This window comes from Hyperolius riggenbachi, chromosome 6 (assembly GCF_040937935.1).
Source record: "Hyperolius riggenbachi isolate aHypRig1 chromosome 6, aHypRig1.pri, whole genome shotgun sequence".
Taxonomy (NCBI): Eukaryota; Metazoa; Chordata; class Amphibia; order Anura; family Hyperoliidae; genus Hyperolius; species Hyperolius riggenbachi.
Window position 1 is genome coordinate 179932710 of NC_090651.1, and position 15956 is coordinate 179948665.

The following is a 15956-nucleotide window of genomic DNA, read 5'->3' on the forward strand; positions in this document are numbered from 1 at the left end:
GAAATTGAGCAATTTGAGTTTTTTTTGTTTTGTTTCATTTTCCCACCTTGTTTTTCACTTAATGAGACACTGAAGTGAAGAAAATTCTGATATAATGAATTGGTTGTGTAGTTCGGATAATTACTAGAAGATTAGTAGCAAAGAAAATATTCTCATATTTTTATTTTCATTTATATAGTGTTTTTTATAACATTGCATCATTCTCTAATATTTGCAGTATACACACTACTCTGCATTCTAAATGTTTTTGCAAAGCAGTCCTGTGAACTATTGACCTGTCCTCTGGAGAGGAAAAGAAAATACGACTGACAGTTGAGATAACAAGCTTCAGAAGACAGAGCTCTCTGTGACTTTAAAAGCCGTGGAGCTCAATGGCTTTTTTTTTGCATAGATAACTGTAATTTCTTAACTCTTCCTGTACTGGAAACAATATTAGACTTATATCTCCAAATGTTTTATTTCTTAGCTAGACTAAACATACAAATCATTTATATCATAATTTTTTTTCGACTTCAGTTTCTCTTTAACTGCAGATAAAAGTAATTACAAAACATCACCCACAAAAAGCCGAATTTGCCCCCCCCCCAAAAAAAATATACAGCTCATTTAGTGGTGATAAGTAGTGGTAAAGTTATTGCTGAACGAATGGAAACGCTGAAATGTGAAAATTGCTCTGGTTTTTAAAGGGGTTCTGTGGATAATGAAAAATCAAAAACTAACACTTACCTGGGGCTTCTATCGGCCCCCTGCAGCTGTCATGTCCCGCGTTGTCCTCCTACGATCCTTTGTTCCTCGCCGCTGGCACCGGTCAATTATTCGTCTAATTAGACAAATAATGCTCGCTCCCGCTCACATCTCCAGGAGCTTACTGTGCAGGCGCAGTACGAGGTTTTTACGTACTACATCTGCGCAGTAAGCTCCACGATACACAGCTGGAGCGAGCACATGCGCGGCTAAGGCCGCGCAGCTGCGGTTGCATCAGACGACTAAGTGGACCGAGACTGGCGGCGGGGAATGGAGGATCATAGGACGACGGCACAGGACATGACAGCTGCAGGGGGCCGATAGAAGCCCCCGGTAAGTGTCAGTTTTTGTTTTTTTAATAATCCACAGAACCCCTTTAAGGGGAAAAATAAACCCTTAGTGGTGAATAGGTTAAAACTGATCCGAGATGAAAAACTAACTATGACCAGTAACGTGTCTTGTCTCCTCTAAGGTTTAGATAGTTTGCACAACAAGTCTAGCTGCAAACAGCTTCAACAGTTTGTGATTATTTATTCCTGTAATATGAGGGCACTTATGTTCTGTTTTTCACATTACACTCAGGCAAGCTGCTGTGCATCTTTAGTCCTCAGCCTGTGAAAACTTCACTCCCCTCTGCCTCTGAAATCTCTGGCTAGTAACCTCCTCTAACCTCCTCCTTCTCCTGCCCAGACTGAGCTCCCATAAGCCCTTGCTACATGAGTCTGAAAGTGCCAAGGCACTGGAGAAGCTGTGGGCGAGGCTTGTTTAGTTTATAGGGAATTAAGAGTATTAAAACAAAAAAAATAGTATTTGGCTTGAGGAATGCCCTATAAACTATATAAATGGAACACAATTATGCAATGAGTAAAAGTTTATCTCGGATCCACTTTAAACATGAAATTAATTGAAAATCTGTGGAGCTGCTTTGTTCTGTATTTGTGCATTGTTCTGTATGAGCTTTTTTCACAAATAAATTAAAAATGCTCAGTTTAAGGATCTGATATGTTGTATTTTTACTATTTTCTTTTTAGGGTTTTAAAGGAAACCAGAGACAGCATTTTAAAAAAATTGATACTTACCTGGGGCTTCCTCCAGCTCCATAAGCATATGTGAGTCCCTTTCTGTCCTCCTGTGGTCTGCTGTTAGACGCAATCAGCCCTGGTAACTGGTTCAGTCGCATCAGTCGGGATCGTCTCCGCAAGAGTGGACTCGCGCGTATTTATATAGCGCCAATATATTGCGCTGTACAGAGTATATTGTCTTGTCACTAACTGTCCCTCAGAGGAGCTCACAATCTAGTCCCTGTCATATGTCTTGTGTATGTGTAGTGCATTTATCATGGTCTGGGGCCAATTTAGGGGGAAGCAAATTAACTTATCGGTATGCTTTTTGGGTTGTGGGAGGAAACCCGAGTGCCAGGAGGAAATCCACGTGGACACGGTGAGAACATACAAACTCCTTGCAGATGTATATGCAGAAGACCCCATCTGATGCAACTGAGCCAGTTACTGGGGCTGATTGTGGCTGAACAGCAGACCACGGGAGGACGGCGAGGGACTCACACATGCTTGTGGGAGGCTGGAGGAAGCCCTGGGTAATTCTCAAATCTTCTTTAAATTCTGTCTCTTGTACACTTTAAAGAATTTTCAATTGATTACATTCTGTTTCAGGCATTTAATTTACATTTTACACAGCTTCCATAATATTGATTCTGTAATATAAGATTATCATCCTACTTTTTAAGTATTTTCAATGCTTTTCCCACTCCTGTATTATAAGAGCTACTAACCTGTGTCTGTCTGATCTATCCTTGACCTCCCTGGCGTTATGATTATTTCCAGACTTCGGGTCTAAATGCCATGAATTTTTTTTTCACAAGCTTTTAGACCCTGAAAACAAAAAACAAAACAAAAAACAAACAAAAACATACCACAGAGAGCTCTGCAGCCGCTCCTGCATATAACTCACTCAGGCACGGGATTACCACTCTGAGCTGTGGATTTCCGTCCCGAGCCTGACTCGGGATAACCGCTAAGGAGGCTAAACAACAGATTTGCTTAACTAAATGTTTTTACCATTTCACTTTTGTACAATGTAACATTTTCACACTTTTTTTTTTTTTTTTTTTTTTTTTTTTTTACAGGGAGAAGATCCTTCTCAGAGCCATGCAGTCTTTCCGAGAGCAAAGCAATTACCATGGTAGTCAACAAACCTATCCTACAGAAGCTCATGGACCTTCTAGATTAGAAGATTACAGCCCAAGACCGCAGACTCAGATGTTTCAAGGCAGCTATGGAGGGCGCCCGGGAACTTCTGGCACGCCTACTGCTGTATCCTCTGGAGAGAATTCAAGTGTTCAGAGTTACCAGACCTTTCGTAAAGAATCTGGAGATTTCTTTTATTTAAGCAACAAAGATGGAAATCCGGCAGGAGGCCCGACACCTCAACGTCGACCATCTGGACCTGTGCAAAACTATAGACCGCCTCAAGGGAATAATAGCAGTGGAAGCACAGGCTTTGGGACACACTTTGGCAGAGAAGGACATTCTAGCCAATTTGCAAGTCAACATTCTACAGCTGCCAGCTTGTCCCAGTACCCTCAGGATTTTTCAGCATCATTTTCTCCTAGTGGAAGCCAATATCCATCTCAAGTTCCAAGCCAGCAAATGAGACAGCAGCTTTATCAGTCGCATCACCCCCTTTCTCAATCTGGCAATTCATCTGCATCTACAGGCACCACACACCTACAGCAAATGCAGCGCTCTGCAGCTCTCAGTTCTTCTGCTGGATATCCACTAAGAATGGGTCAGTATGGACAACATTATCAACCTTCAGCAGGGTCTTCTAGTTCCTATCCTCCTCAAAGATTTGCACAGTCTGGAACAAATTATGAGGTCTATAGTCCAGGTAGTACTAACTCTCCATATGAGAGTCATATGTCAGTATCATCTTATGGAACACAAGGATACAGCAGTTACAGCCAGCAGTTAAAAAACTTTGAAGCTACAAAAATGCCACAGACGGGAAGTCAGAGTCAGCAGCCACAGAATCCTGCTCATGCAATGCAGTATTCAAACACCTCTAAATTACTATCCCAAGGTCAATCTGGACAGTACAATCAATCTGAAGTTCCTGTACGATCACCAATGCAGTTTCAGCAGCATTTTAGCCCAATCTCAAATCCCTCTCCAGCTGCTTCAGTTGTGCAGTCCCCAAGCTGCAGTTCAACCCCTTCCCCTTTAATGACTAGTGGAGAAAATCTTCAGTGCAGTCAAGGAAATGTGCCTCTCCAATCCAGAACCCGCATTTTACCAATTATGCAACAGCTGAGCCCAAACGCACAGATTGGTGACGGCTACAAGAGTTTCGGCGTGGAAGGTCCCCAAGACAAACTTTTAACAGACCCAGGCCTGAGTAGTCTTAGTGCACTTAGTAGCCAAGTAGCTAACTTGCCTAACACAGTGCAGCACATGCTACTTTCTGATGCTCTGACACCTAACAAGAAAGGAGGTAAGCGGACTTCAAGCAAGACTGACAGTTGTGCAAACTCAGAGACTTCATCTCAGGCAGAAGAGCAACTAAAGTCTCCAATGACAGAGTCTTTGGATGGCAGCTGCTCGAGTAGTTCGGGAGATCCTGGAGAAAGAGTAAGGCAACTTAGTGGCCAAAGTACCAGCTCAGAAACCGGTTATAAAGGACCTTCATCAGAAAAACCAACTTCACCTATACAGAGCTGGCAGGATGAACCTTCAGAAAAAACAGTGCAAGATGTTGACATTCTTTCTGAACCTGTTGATCCCTTCCATGAAGTTCCCAAGACAAGTGAAAAGACAGTTGGAGTAATAGTTTCAATGGAAACTATTGCAAACAGGTCTGAGAAGTTAGTTGACGTTCCAACAATTGATATGGAGCCAGCTGTGGAGTCTGAGATTCTAGAAATAGCTGAGGAAAAAAATAATTGTTCTAACAGTAAAATTAAAGAATTCAGTGCTACTGATACAGTGTCTATTACAACAGCCAATGTGTCACAAATGGAAACTACCAAATCTCATGTTAGTTCTGGGTTTGACATGACAGAAACATCTCTTAATGTACCCCCAAACAATAAACATTCAGATACTGGAAGTGTTGGAGGACAAGGTGATCACAAACGGACAAGAAATGAGAAATTTCCCAGCCTTTTACAGGAAGTTTTGCAAGGACATCATCAACAAGAAAGAAGATATGCAAGAAACACACAAGATCATTCATTGATACCTGCAAATTCTGAAGTAGCAAAGAGGTCCAACGTTCTCATAAGCCAAGTCAGTGAACAGTCTCATCGCAGCATTATTGGGAAATCTACAGCTTCACACTTGGAGACACCTCAATGGGGTCAGTGGGATAGGAAATCTTCTTCAGAAGTTAAACAGATTAGTCTCGATTTTTCTGCAGGCAGAAAGTTTGAGGGAGAAACGGCAACCTCCGGCCATGAACCTAAAGGCAACACTTCTGAAAGGAGGTCTGTCATTTGTGATATCTCTCCGCTAAGGCATATTGTACGGGAGCCCAGTAGTTCGCATTTTGTGGGCTCTGGGCAAGAAAGAACATCAGATGGCAGACCTGGGCAGTCCGTTATCTTACCAAGTGGAATGTTAGCCTTAGAAAAATCCAACAGTCAAGGTGGAGTAGTCAAAGAAGACCTAGAGTCCACAAAAATACACAAAAAACGAACCGGGGAGCATTGTACACCACACAGCACCAAAGATTCTGTTAAGGGCAATGCTAGTCCAAGATCTGTGGCTTATGACCCAAACCAAGACTGTAGTTCAAATATTAGCCGTTCATCAAATTCTAAGAGAGGAGCTGGTAGAGTGGGTTCTCGAGGCAGATCACCTGCACAAACTCAGGATCTAAGTGACAAGCTGAAGATGTCTCCTGGTAGATGTCTTGGTTCAACAGAGATTCATCACGTTAATCCAACAATCAATCTTTCAGAGCGAGCAAGTAGAGACGCTTTATACTCTGCATTTTTTCAGAATGCAGATAGCCCTGCTTTAACTTATACAAACTCCAGATCAAGTTCTTATGGGGAACCTCACCCAGTATTCACTTCTCTTCATTACAAAAGACAGATGTACCAACAAGAGGAATATAAAGAGTGGTTGGGAAGCTCTGCTCATGCTATACTTACAGCTTCTCAGCATCGCCAGGAAATGCAGAGAAAAAGTCCTAGGCAGGATCTATTTCATGTTCGCAGTCCAGGTCGAAATGAAATTGAGGGGTTAGGATATAATCAGCCAAGTTCATATAATGAACCAAGCAGCATAGATTATAGCCGTCAGCTGTGTATAAGTGAAGGCACTCCAACCAATTTGACAAATGTGGAAGTAAAACGAAATAGTCAAAAGACTCCTGGAGAAAGTGCAAGTTGGCATTTAGGACACCAACCTTCTCCATTAAAAAAGGTATCTCCGGCATATACAACTCAAAAAACGTTCAACCCAAACAGAGAATCTGAAACGCATGGTGGCAGATCTGGAGAATCAGTGGAACTTTTTAAACCAAGCAGCAATGTTCAAAGACCTCCAGGTTCAGAGGAAGCATCTCATCATAACCCACTAATTATGAGAAGAAGAGTACGTTCATTCATTTCTCCCATTCCTAGCAAGAGACAGTTGCCTGATGAAAAAGGGCGACATTCTGTTTCTGCTCTAAAAGATAGTCTTGAGAAACCACCATTTGTAAATGTTGTATCGCCTAAGGAAACTGATGCTGAATTTTTTGTTGTAGCTGAAGAGTCATCCAAATGGAATTTAGAGCGCAGAAGTCCTTCAGCAGTTTGTCTTTCAAGTCCAACAAAAACAAAAATCTTGCCACCCCGCAAGGGAAGGGGCCTAAAACTGGAGGCAATAGTGCAGAAAATTACATCTCCTAATGTTCGTCGCGCAACAGCCCCATGCATTTCAGAAAGTGGTGTTGAACCTGTAACACTAGATGATATCCTATCCCATAAGGGCATAGATGAGAGTAATGGATCTATGCATGAGCTAACAGAAAGAACAGCTACAGTTCTGACTAGTTTCTCTAACAGCGATGAATTGAAAATGAAAAGCATAGCCCCAAAGTCCCTAGATAGATGGACAGTCCATGATGACAAACAGATTAAAGAGGAAATGGAGGAACCATCATTTGAAAATAAAGATGGGCCACAGGTTGGCTGTACCATACAGCCAGCTTCAAATCACTTTTTCGAAGCAAAAGGACCTTCTCCACCTTTTGATTTGAAATGCCCTCTTCCACAGGTTCAGGCTCATGAAATGCCAGATAATGATAAACTCACTGTTGCACTTTGTCCTGTTACCCCTAAACAAGATATAATAATACCTCCAAAAGGTTACTTTCCTTCTGGAAAAAAGAAAGGTCGTCCAGTTGGTAGTGTCAACAAGCAGAAAAAGCAACACCTTCAGCAGCAAACACAGCAACAACTACAGGAACCGCAGGCTCAGCCTCCTATTGCAGCAGGATTAACATCTCCCATTCCTCCTCCTCCTCCTCCTCCTCCTCCTCCTCCTCCTCCTCCTCCTCCTCCTCCTCCTCCTCCACCACCACCTTCAGAAATTCAACCACTGTCTGAGCAGAGATTCGAATCGGAGCCTAAACCGAAAAGGAGACGCAGGGAGAGAAGGAAACCAACAGGGACAACAAGGAGGAGAAGAGGAAGACAGACTGCTCCAGTTGTAACCCCCTTAGAGCCTGAGATCAAATTAAAATATGCTACCCAGACCATTGACAAAACTGAGACCAAAGCAAACTTTTTCTTTCCTTATATCCATGTGGAAAACAAGGAAGAATTGGGGCTCTCATGTGTTATTATCAATGCTGAAGAAGAAGAAAAAAGATGGAAAAAACTAACATCTGTACACAAGGGTCAGAAGTCCACATCTCCACAACCTACCGAAAGCAAAGCTCTTCCAGTTTCAAGCTTCATGGTACAAGGGCCAGCTGTCACAGAATCTACATCAATAGGACACCTTGTCTGTTGTTTCTGTGGCAAATGGGCTAATTATAAAAATCTTGGAGATTTGTTTGGTCCATTTTATACCCAGGAGTATGCATCTACATTATCAAAGAACCCACCACCCAAAAAATCTGCTGAAACTCCTAAAAAAGTAAAAGTAAGACATAAAGATTGCTCAGATGGCTCAAAAAGTGATACTGATGAAGAGGAGGAACCTCAGCAAGCTAGGGAACAGCGCAGTTTATCGGCTCACCCTCGTTATAAACGGAGAAATCGTTCAGGAGACTGTGTCTCATCTAGACGTGCTGTACCCTCACGTAGAAAGACCACTGACTCTTGTGAGCTGAATTCATTAAACTCTAGTGGGCAATCCACTGCTGATGGAGTTTCTGATCAAGGGTTTCAGATTCCCCAACTACCTCTTGACAGCAATGAATTCTGGATGCACGAAGGCTGTGTGCTTTGGGCCAATGGAGTCTACTTTGTCTGTGGCCGATTGTATGGTTTGCAGGAGGCTCTTGACACTGCCAGAGAAATGGTGAGTACAGTGCAAAAATATCTCTAATTTTTACAAATATGTCCATTGTTTTAAGTGAATTGAAGCTGTCCTGTCATGAAAAAATGTCTTATAATGGCCCGTAAAGCTGATTTCCAGACGATGAATCACAGGAATAAGTTTGCATGTCACATACTGAGCATGTTTCATGTACATTTTTATTGCAGATTGACAATATAGCCTCAGCATTGTAGTCAAGCAGGTAGGATTTTTAGTATGGTGGATCCTATAAGCTGAACTTTTAAGTTGGTTGTGTTGAGCAAACACCAGATTTTGTGCTGGAAATCTGTTATTTGCTGACTCCACTCTCCAGATTGAAACCAGGTGGAGAGGCCTCGGAGTAGCTATTCCTAAAGGGAGGAAAACCGGTTATTTGCAACATAACTAGCCAAATGGAACAATTTATAAAGATAAGACAATGTGGTTGTGTGTCTCTTTTTGAGAACATAGAGTTCTAGTATGGATCAGAATAATCCGGAAACCGAAACAATGAAATTGTTAGTTTTATTATATAAACTTTATACGCTGCCAAATATATCGGGTTTCTGAACAGATTGGTTGGATAGAAATACAGAAAAGAAAGAATGATGAACATTGTATGAAAAGTTCAAAATGCCTTGTTTGGCTGTGTCCAATAAGTGATAACGTCTTTGTGATGAATAATCCAAATTATTGCGTTTTGGCTAGTTTCCTCTTGGCATGTTGGTAGATGGAATTTGACAAAGATGATAGTCAAATGACCCAGTGCTTTGTTCATACCAGACTCTTAAATACCTCATCTTGATGGGGGAGGCTGACATGCCCTCCTTGCCACAGAAGAAAACTCCAGCCCCCTTTCAGAAAGGACAAAATCAGGCAGAAAAGATTTATCTGTGCACACAAGTCCTAGCAAGAAATGGACTGCATATTTGCATTCAGTAAGGCGTTACAAATTCACACATATGAAACATTAGTATTAAGCTGTTAAGTTTTTTACTGAAAAGCAGATTTCCTCAGGGTCTGCATGTGAAACTCGCTCAGTGTGTGCGTCACTGAGCTTAAAGTGGTTTAACACCCAGCATTTCAACTTTGCTTTAAAAGATTGCTTACAGCTTAGAAACGATTGTGCCAGAATTTTTTTTTTTAGCAGAAATTCACTGAATGGATTAAACATGACATTTTAGTGCTGCATTTAGCTAGAAATCCTCCTCCGTGCTTAGGTTTAGTTACAAATGTATCTATTTACAAAGTAATAAACAAACACTGCTCTGAGAGAACAAAGAGGGCTTCCCCAGCAGGCTTTTCAGAGGTCTAATTGCATTCCAAACAAAGATACATTTGTAACTAAAGATAAGAACGGATGCGGATTCCTAGTTACATCCAACACTAAAATGTCATGTTTAACCCATTCAGTGAATTTCTGCTTAAAAAAAAATCTGGCATAATAATTTCTAAGCTGTAAGCAATCTTTTAAAGCAAAGTTGTAATGCTGGGTGTTAAACCGCTTTAACTACATCTGTAAAAAATGGTGGTTTTCAAATTCCCAGTGGATATAAATGCTGGAAATATGAAAAAAATATGAATTTCAGGGTTACTGTAGCAAATGGGTGGAAAGGAAGCACCGATGGCATCAGCGTCTCTCCTTTGAACTGGCCAAGATGTAAATCTAAAGGTGCCCATACACTAACGCAATTTCCCGCCAATAGCACTGTAATTGAATCTGCTGTGAAATCGATAAAGCAAACGCGGACCGATCGACCCATTTCCATCCTAAATCAATCGATTCCGTTGATCTGCCCAGAGAAAAAATGTTGCTCGATCGCTGGCAGGTCGGGAGCGCGTCATTAACGGCTTTAGATACGCGGCGACCGACACAGCAATACATCACCTGTCCAGACGGTGCCAGTCCCCGGGTCCCCGCAGTCTCTCACTTCTTCCGGCGTCTTCTCTTCAGTTCCTGTCACGTCCTGTGAGAAAGTGAAGTTCATACAGTAGAGGGCGCTTTACTGTTTGAACTTTCTACTTTTGACAGGATGGGACAGGAAGTGAAGCGAAGATGGAGTACTCTAGAAGAAATGAGACTGCGGGGACTTGTGCCGGCGGACAGGTGAGCTGGCTTTTGCAGCTGGCCAGGGGAGCAGGACGTGAGGCAGGCGGCAGCAGCAGTGGCAGTTCCACAGGTTGTAAATCGATTTCATGCTGAAATCGATTCAAAATCTATTTTCAGTGTATGGGCAGCCTTTGAATCCCTCTGATCAGATTCGATCAGAGAGGGATCTATCTGTTGGTCGATCTGGTGGCAATCGACCAGTGTATGGCAGCCTTTACAGACATCCAGGATAGGAGCTGTTTTTGTCAAGCAAGTGATTTATGGCCAATCAGCACGGTGCTGATAAGCTCAGGAGAACCTGTTGGTAGGAGCTGAGAGCTAAAAGACATAGGGCCTGATTCACAAAGCGGTGCAAACTGCTTAGCACGGGTGTGCTAAACTGTTATCACGTGAAGTGCATTTCGCGGACTTTTGCGCGCGCAACTTTATCCCAATCGGTAGCTGATACCCCCTTTTACATGAGAAATCTATTTATTTTCACAAACAGACCATCAGGGGGCGCTGTATGACTGATATTGTGGTGAAACCCCTCCCACAAGAAACTCTGAGGACCGTGGTACTCCTGGCAGTTTCCTGTCTGTGAACCTTGTTGCATTGTGGGAAATAGCTGTTTACAGCTGTTTCCAACTGCCAAAAAAGCATGCAGCAGCTACATCACCTGCCAACAGTAAAAATGTCACCAAGTAATAGTCAGAATGTAAATGAGGGATTTAAAAGATTTTACAATGGGCAAACACTGACTAAATCATTTATACATAATTTTGTAAAAATGAAGCACTTTTTTTATTACATTATTTTCACTGGAGTTCCTCTTTAATTCACTAAGCTGTGTCGCTACAGCAGCGCAGCTCAATGACTACAGGGGGTGTTATAATTCGTGAGCAAAAAAGGGATCCTCAGACCAGGTTGAAGTAAAAAGGCTAATATTTTTATTCGAAAAAATCTACAGACAATGCAATAAAATCACAAGATCAACTCGCGCATATCGGGCTTACCAACTGCCCTTAATCGTAGTTAAAAGTGAACCTAAGGAGGAATTTATATGGAGCCAGGGAGGAGAAAACTCCACCCCCGGAGACACACAAACTACTCCTTAAAGGAATATACATCCTCAAAAGATCCAATACAAAGATACTATAATAACATTGGAAATAGCATATAAAAGATGTAAAAATTGTTACCACTGAGTTTTACAATATTGTATGTAAACAAGAAAGAAGGGAACACCAATAACAGACCATACCATATGATTAATGGGCATAACACTTGTTAAAATTAAAAAAAAATGTTTTAATTGTAACAAGTGTTATGCCCATTAATCATTTTAACTTTTAACTACGATTAAGGGCAGTTGGTAAGCCCGATATGCACGAGTTGATCTTGTGATTTTATTGCATTGTCTGTGGATTTTTTCGAATAAACATATTAGCCTTTTTACTTCAACCTGGTCTGGTCTGCGGATCCCTTTTTTGCTCATCTATTCCATTATGGCTTGGCTCACCTGATCCTGCACCGACTGGTATGATGCCTGGGGGTATAAAGCGTTTATGAACTTTCCTTGTTGCGGGTGTTATAATTCACTGCGCATGCTATGTAGCCATAGCGTACGCTGTCCAATTACGCTGGGCTCAATTAGTTTAAAGAGAGCTTTGTTACATTTAACAATCGCTCCTTTGAACCCGCCGAGAGCCCAGCAGGTCCAGTAGTTTCAAATAATTATATTGCTGCACTTTGATTAGCCCAGTAGCAAATATCGTAACTTGAAACTACTGGACCGGCTGGGCTCTGGTCGGGTTCAGTGGAGAGATCGTTAAATGTAACGAAATGTAAAAATAATTGATCCCAGCGTTATTGGACTGAGCACGCTATGGCCGCATAGCGTGCACAGGGAATTGGAACACTCCCTGTAGTAGGACAGCACCATGAGAGATGACCTGGATCCAACAGGACTGCAGAAAAAATAATGCTCTGCCCCTCTGCTCATATATACTGGAAATACAGTACCTCTCAAGACCACTCACCAATTTGATGCTCATAGTTTATTAAACCCAATAGGGTGGGAAAAAAAGCAGGTCCTGTCCTTCGTATTACCGGAAAAGACGTTATTGATGAGTAACTGTCTTTGCAAGGTCATCCTTGGACAGCACTCAGAGAGTAATAATCCAGAACAACTTTTTAGGGAGGGATAACAGCCTGCAAGACTTTTCTACCGAAAGATAAATCATCGCAGGGGGACATAGACCTGGCGCCCACCTCCCCGCATTTGCATCTGATCTCGCTGACTGTAAGTGTCTTTGCTTTATTTGACCAATAAATTACCCTAACTGCAGTGCTGGCTCTACCTCGTCTCTCCCTCCAATACAAGTTTGTCTATTGCCACACAGCCTATGCACGCTCTTAAAGGGGATTACACTGCTTCAGTCATATGCTAAGGAAGGTCAAGCCCAGTCCCCTGCTGCGATCTTGAGAGTGCTGGAGCTCCATCTCCTCTACCTCCTACATAAATCATTGTTGGCTGATACATTCAGTTTATAATGTTTTGCAAATGTGTTTGCATTCAACCAGTTTGCTGCCTGACAAATTTGCTCTAGGGGTGCTTCAGCTCTCTCTGCCCAAGACGTTGACATAGCCCTCGTCTAATGTGCCTTGATAGCTTCATGAATGGTTTTCCCCTGTAATTCATTTGCTAGGACAATCGTTAACCTAATCCATCTTGCAATCGATTTAGAGGCTTGCATACCTTTCTTTGGCCCATAAAAAAGTACTAACATTGCTTCTGATTTCCTCCATTTTGAAGTTACTTCAAGATACTTTAGAATAGGTTGTCTAACATCTGGACCATTCAATTTCTGCTCTCTTGGCGTTTCCAGTTTATCACAAAAAGACGGTAAGTAGATTTAGTGTAATCTATTAAGTCGATGAGTCTTTTGGAAAAAACAATGGATCCAGTTTTAATGTAATCCTATCGTCAAGATGACACAATATGGCTTATTGATTGTGAAGGCTTGTATCTCAGCTACTCTTCTTGCTGAGCATATAGCCAACAGGAAAGCTGCTTTGAGAGTGGTGTTTTATTGGAATACTTTCCAACGGTTCAGACAGATGTGATAACACCTGCATCATGATATTCAAGTACCAAGGAGGTGTCCTTATCCTTTGAATAGAATGCATCCTGCTAATTGCTTTAAAGAATTGTACAACAAATCCTTCTTCTGAAAGTCTTCCTTCTATAAATATGCTTAGTGCTGCTGTTTGTACTTTGAAGATGCTTGTGATTAGACCCATCTTGAATCTGGATTCCACAAATCAAGAACTGATTTACTACAATCTACTTAGCAATTTCTTTTTTTTTTTGCACCAGTTATTGTAAATCCTCCAAGCTTTCACATATATTTTCCTAGTCACCTCCTTTCTGCTGGAAATCAAAGTTTTCGATAAATTGTCTGAGAATCCTGCCATTCAGGTTCCATGCTGCTAAGTGTAGCATCTACAATTGGGGATAAGTTGCTGGACCCTAGAATAACAGATTTTGCTTGGACGGAAGCAACCACAGATCTTCTCCCGCCATTTTCTTCATCATAGAAAACCATGTCCTTTTCGTCCAAAAGAGAGCTATCAGAATTGTTTTTATTTTGTCCTGAATTACCTTGTTCTAAGTCTTGGGAATGACAGTCAATGGAGGAAAGGGATAGACCAGCGGAAGGTCCAAGGTTATCGAGAATGCGCCTCGAGGATGGAGAGCAAAACTTTTGACACTTCCTGTTCTTTGTCAAACAGGTTTATTGAAGGAGCCCCAATCCTGTGTGTTAGCTCCTGATAAACCTTCTGGTTTAACTCCCACTCGTCCTGTAGTAAGGTGGTTCTGCTCAAGAAATCTGCCAGATTGTTCTGAGATCCCTTTATCTGTGTATGGCCTTCAGAGACACTTTCTTCTCTGCCCATGACAAGATCTTGTTTGACAGTGACCACAGAGATGGACTCCTTGTACCTCCTTGTCTGTTCAGATAGGCAACTACAGTTCTGTTGTCCGTTTGTACTATAACGAGCAAATGTAGGAGTGTAAAAGTGTTGTAGAAATCTCCATACTGCCTCTAATTGCCAGTTGTTGGATGATGAATTCCTTATTTGCTGATCCCATATACCCTGGGCTGGAATATAATTTAGATGTGCTCCCCAACGCTTAGCACTTGCATTGCTGCCTTTTGAAAAGTTTAATTCTTTCCCTTCCGATAGATGCAGAGGGTCTTTCCACTAGTCTAGAGATGACTTTATCCTTTCTGGAATGACCACCTTGCAATTCAGAGAGGAACTTTGCCTGTTCCAGCTTTTGAGGATCCACAGTTGAAGTGCTCTTGCATGTAACTGTCCCCATTTTACAGCTAGCAAAGCCGATATCCTATATCCCGAATGAGTCATTGCACTTCTTATTGTGATTGACTGAGATTCCTGAAAGGAAACCGTAGCAGTTAGTACTCCGTCTTTTTGATACAGGAAGGTAAACCTTCTGACTAACAGTCAATATCCAGACCCAAATAGTTCATAACTCTTGAAGGGGAGAGGGATTACTTCTCCCAGTTTATTAACCATCTTAAGGATACTAGGAACTCAGTTGTCATTCTCAACTGAAGAGTCCTCTGAGTCACCCCACAACAGTAAGTCATCCAGGTAAGCTGCAACCTAAATAGATCTCCGTCTGAGTACAGTGTTAATAACCAAGGGGCAGAAGAAATGCCAAAAAGTAATACTGTGAACTGAAAATGAATAACCTTTCTCTGTGACTTCATGGCAAATCTTAGGAAACCATACGATTCCAGGTATATTGGTACATGCAGGTAGGCAACCTTTAAGTCCAGGGATACTAGAAAACAATCCTTTTGTAACAGATTCTGTGCCGATCTTAGATTGTCCATGCGGAATCTCCTATAAAGAATGAGCTTGTTTAACTCTTTCAGGTTGAGGATAAATCTGTGCTCTCCTGACGACTTCTTTATTAGAAAGACTGGGAAATAAAATCCTCTGGGATGTTTACATGACGGAACTTCTCTGATTACACTTTTTTTTTTTTTTGTAACAGCCTCCATTGGTGTTCCATCACAGCACCCCCTTCCACTTAATGTAAAACCCCATTCACATAAAGGATACACACCCACTGTACCTATCAAACGAAAATAAATGACCTCACCTCCAATGGTCCCTGAAGGGTCAACTTCACATAGTGACCCTGCAACTTTTTTAGACAACCCAAACAAGGGAAAAGAAAAAGGCAAAAAAATAAAAGGCACCAATTCTACAAAATTGACACCAACCTCACCCCATCACTTGAAACCCCCCCCCCCCCACCCAAGAATAAAAATATGGAGCAGTATCTCCACCCGAAAAAATAGTGGATGATACAAACACAGTGATTAATTTGATAAGTACACCTCACTTAAGATCAAATTTTTGTTCTTAAGTTAGGTTTGGGATACTCTGTCACAAAATATTGATACATTTGAATGTGCCAAGGATCTTAATCTCTTTGCACGTAAAGTTATTTTGAAACTTCAACATATAAAAAAAAGAGGAAG

The 15956-nt window shown here is 41.7% G+C and overlaps 1 protein-coding gene across 2 annotated transcripts in view; it reads left to right on the top strand.

Moving 5' to 3' along the window:
- Positions 1 to 2890: 2890 nt before the first annotated feature.
- Positions 2891 to 15956, top strand: part of TCF20 (transcription factor 20) — a 438087-nt gene continuing 425021 nt past the window's right edge. For both annotated transcript variants that reach the window (XM_068240237.1, XM_068240238.1), the window contains exon 1: positions 2891 to 8282. In XM_068240237.1, coding sequence (XP_068096338.1) covers positions 2910 to 8282 — 5373 coding nt within the window. In that variant the 5' untranslated portion in view covers positions 2891 to 2909. The remainder of the gene's footprint in view (positions 8283 to 15956) is intronic.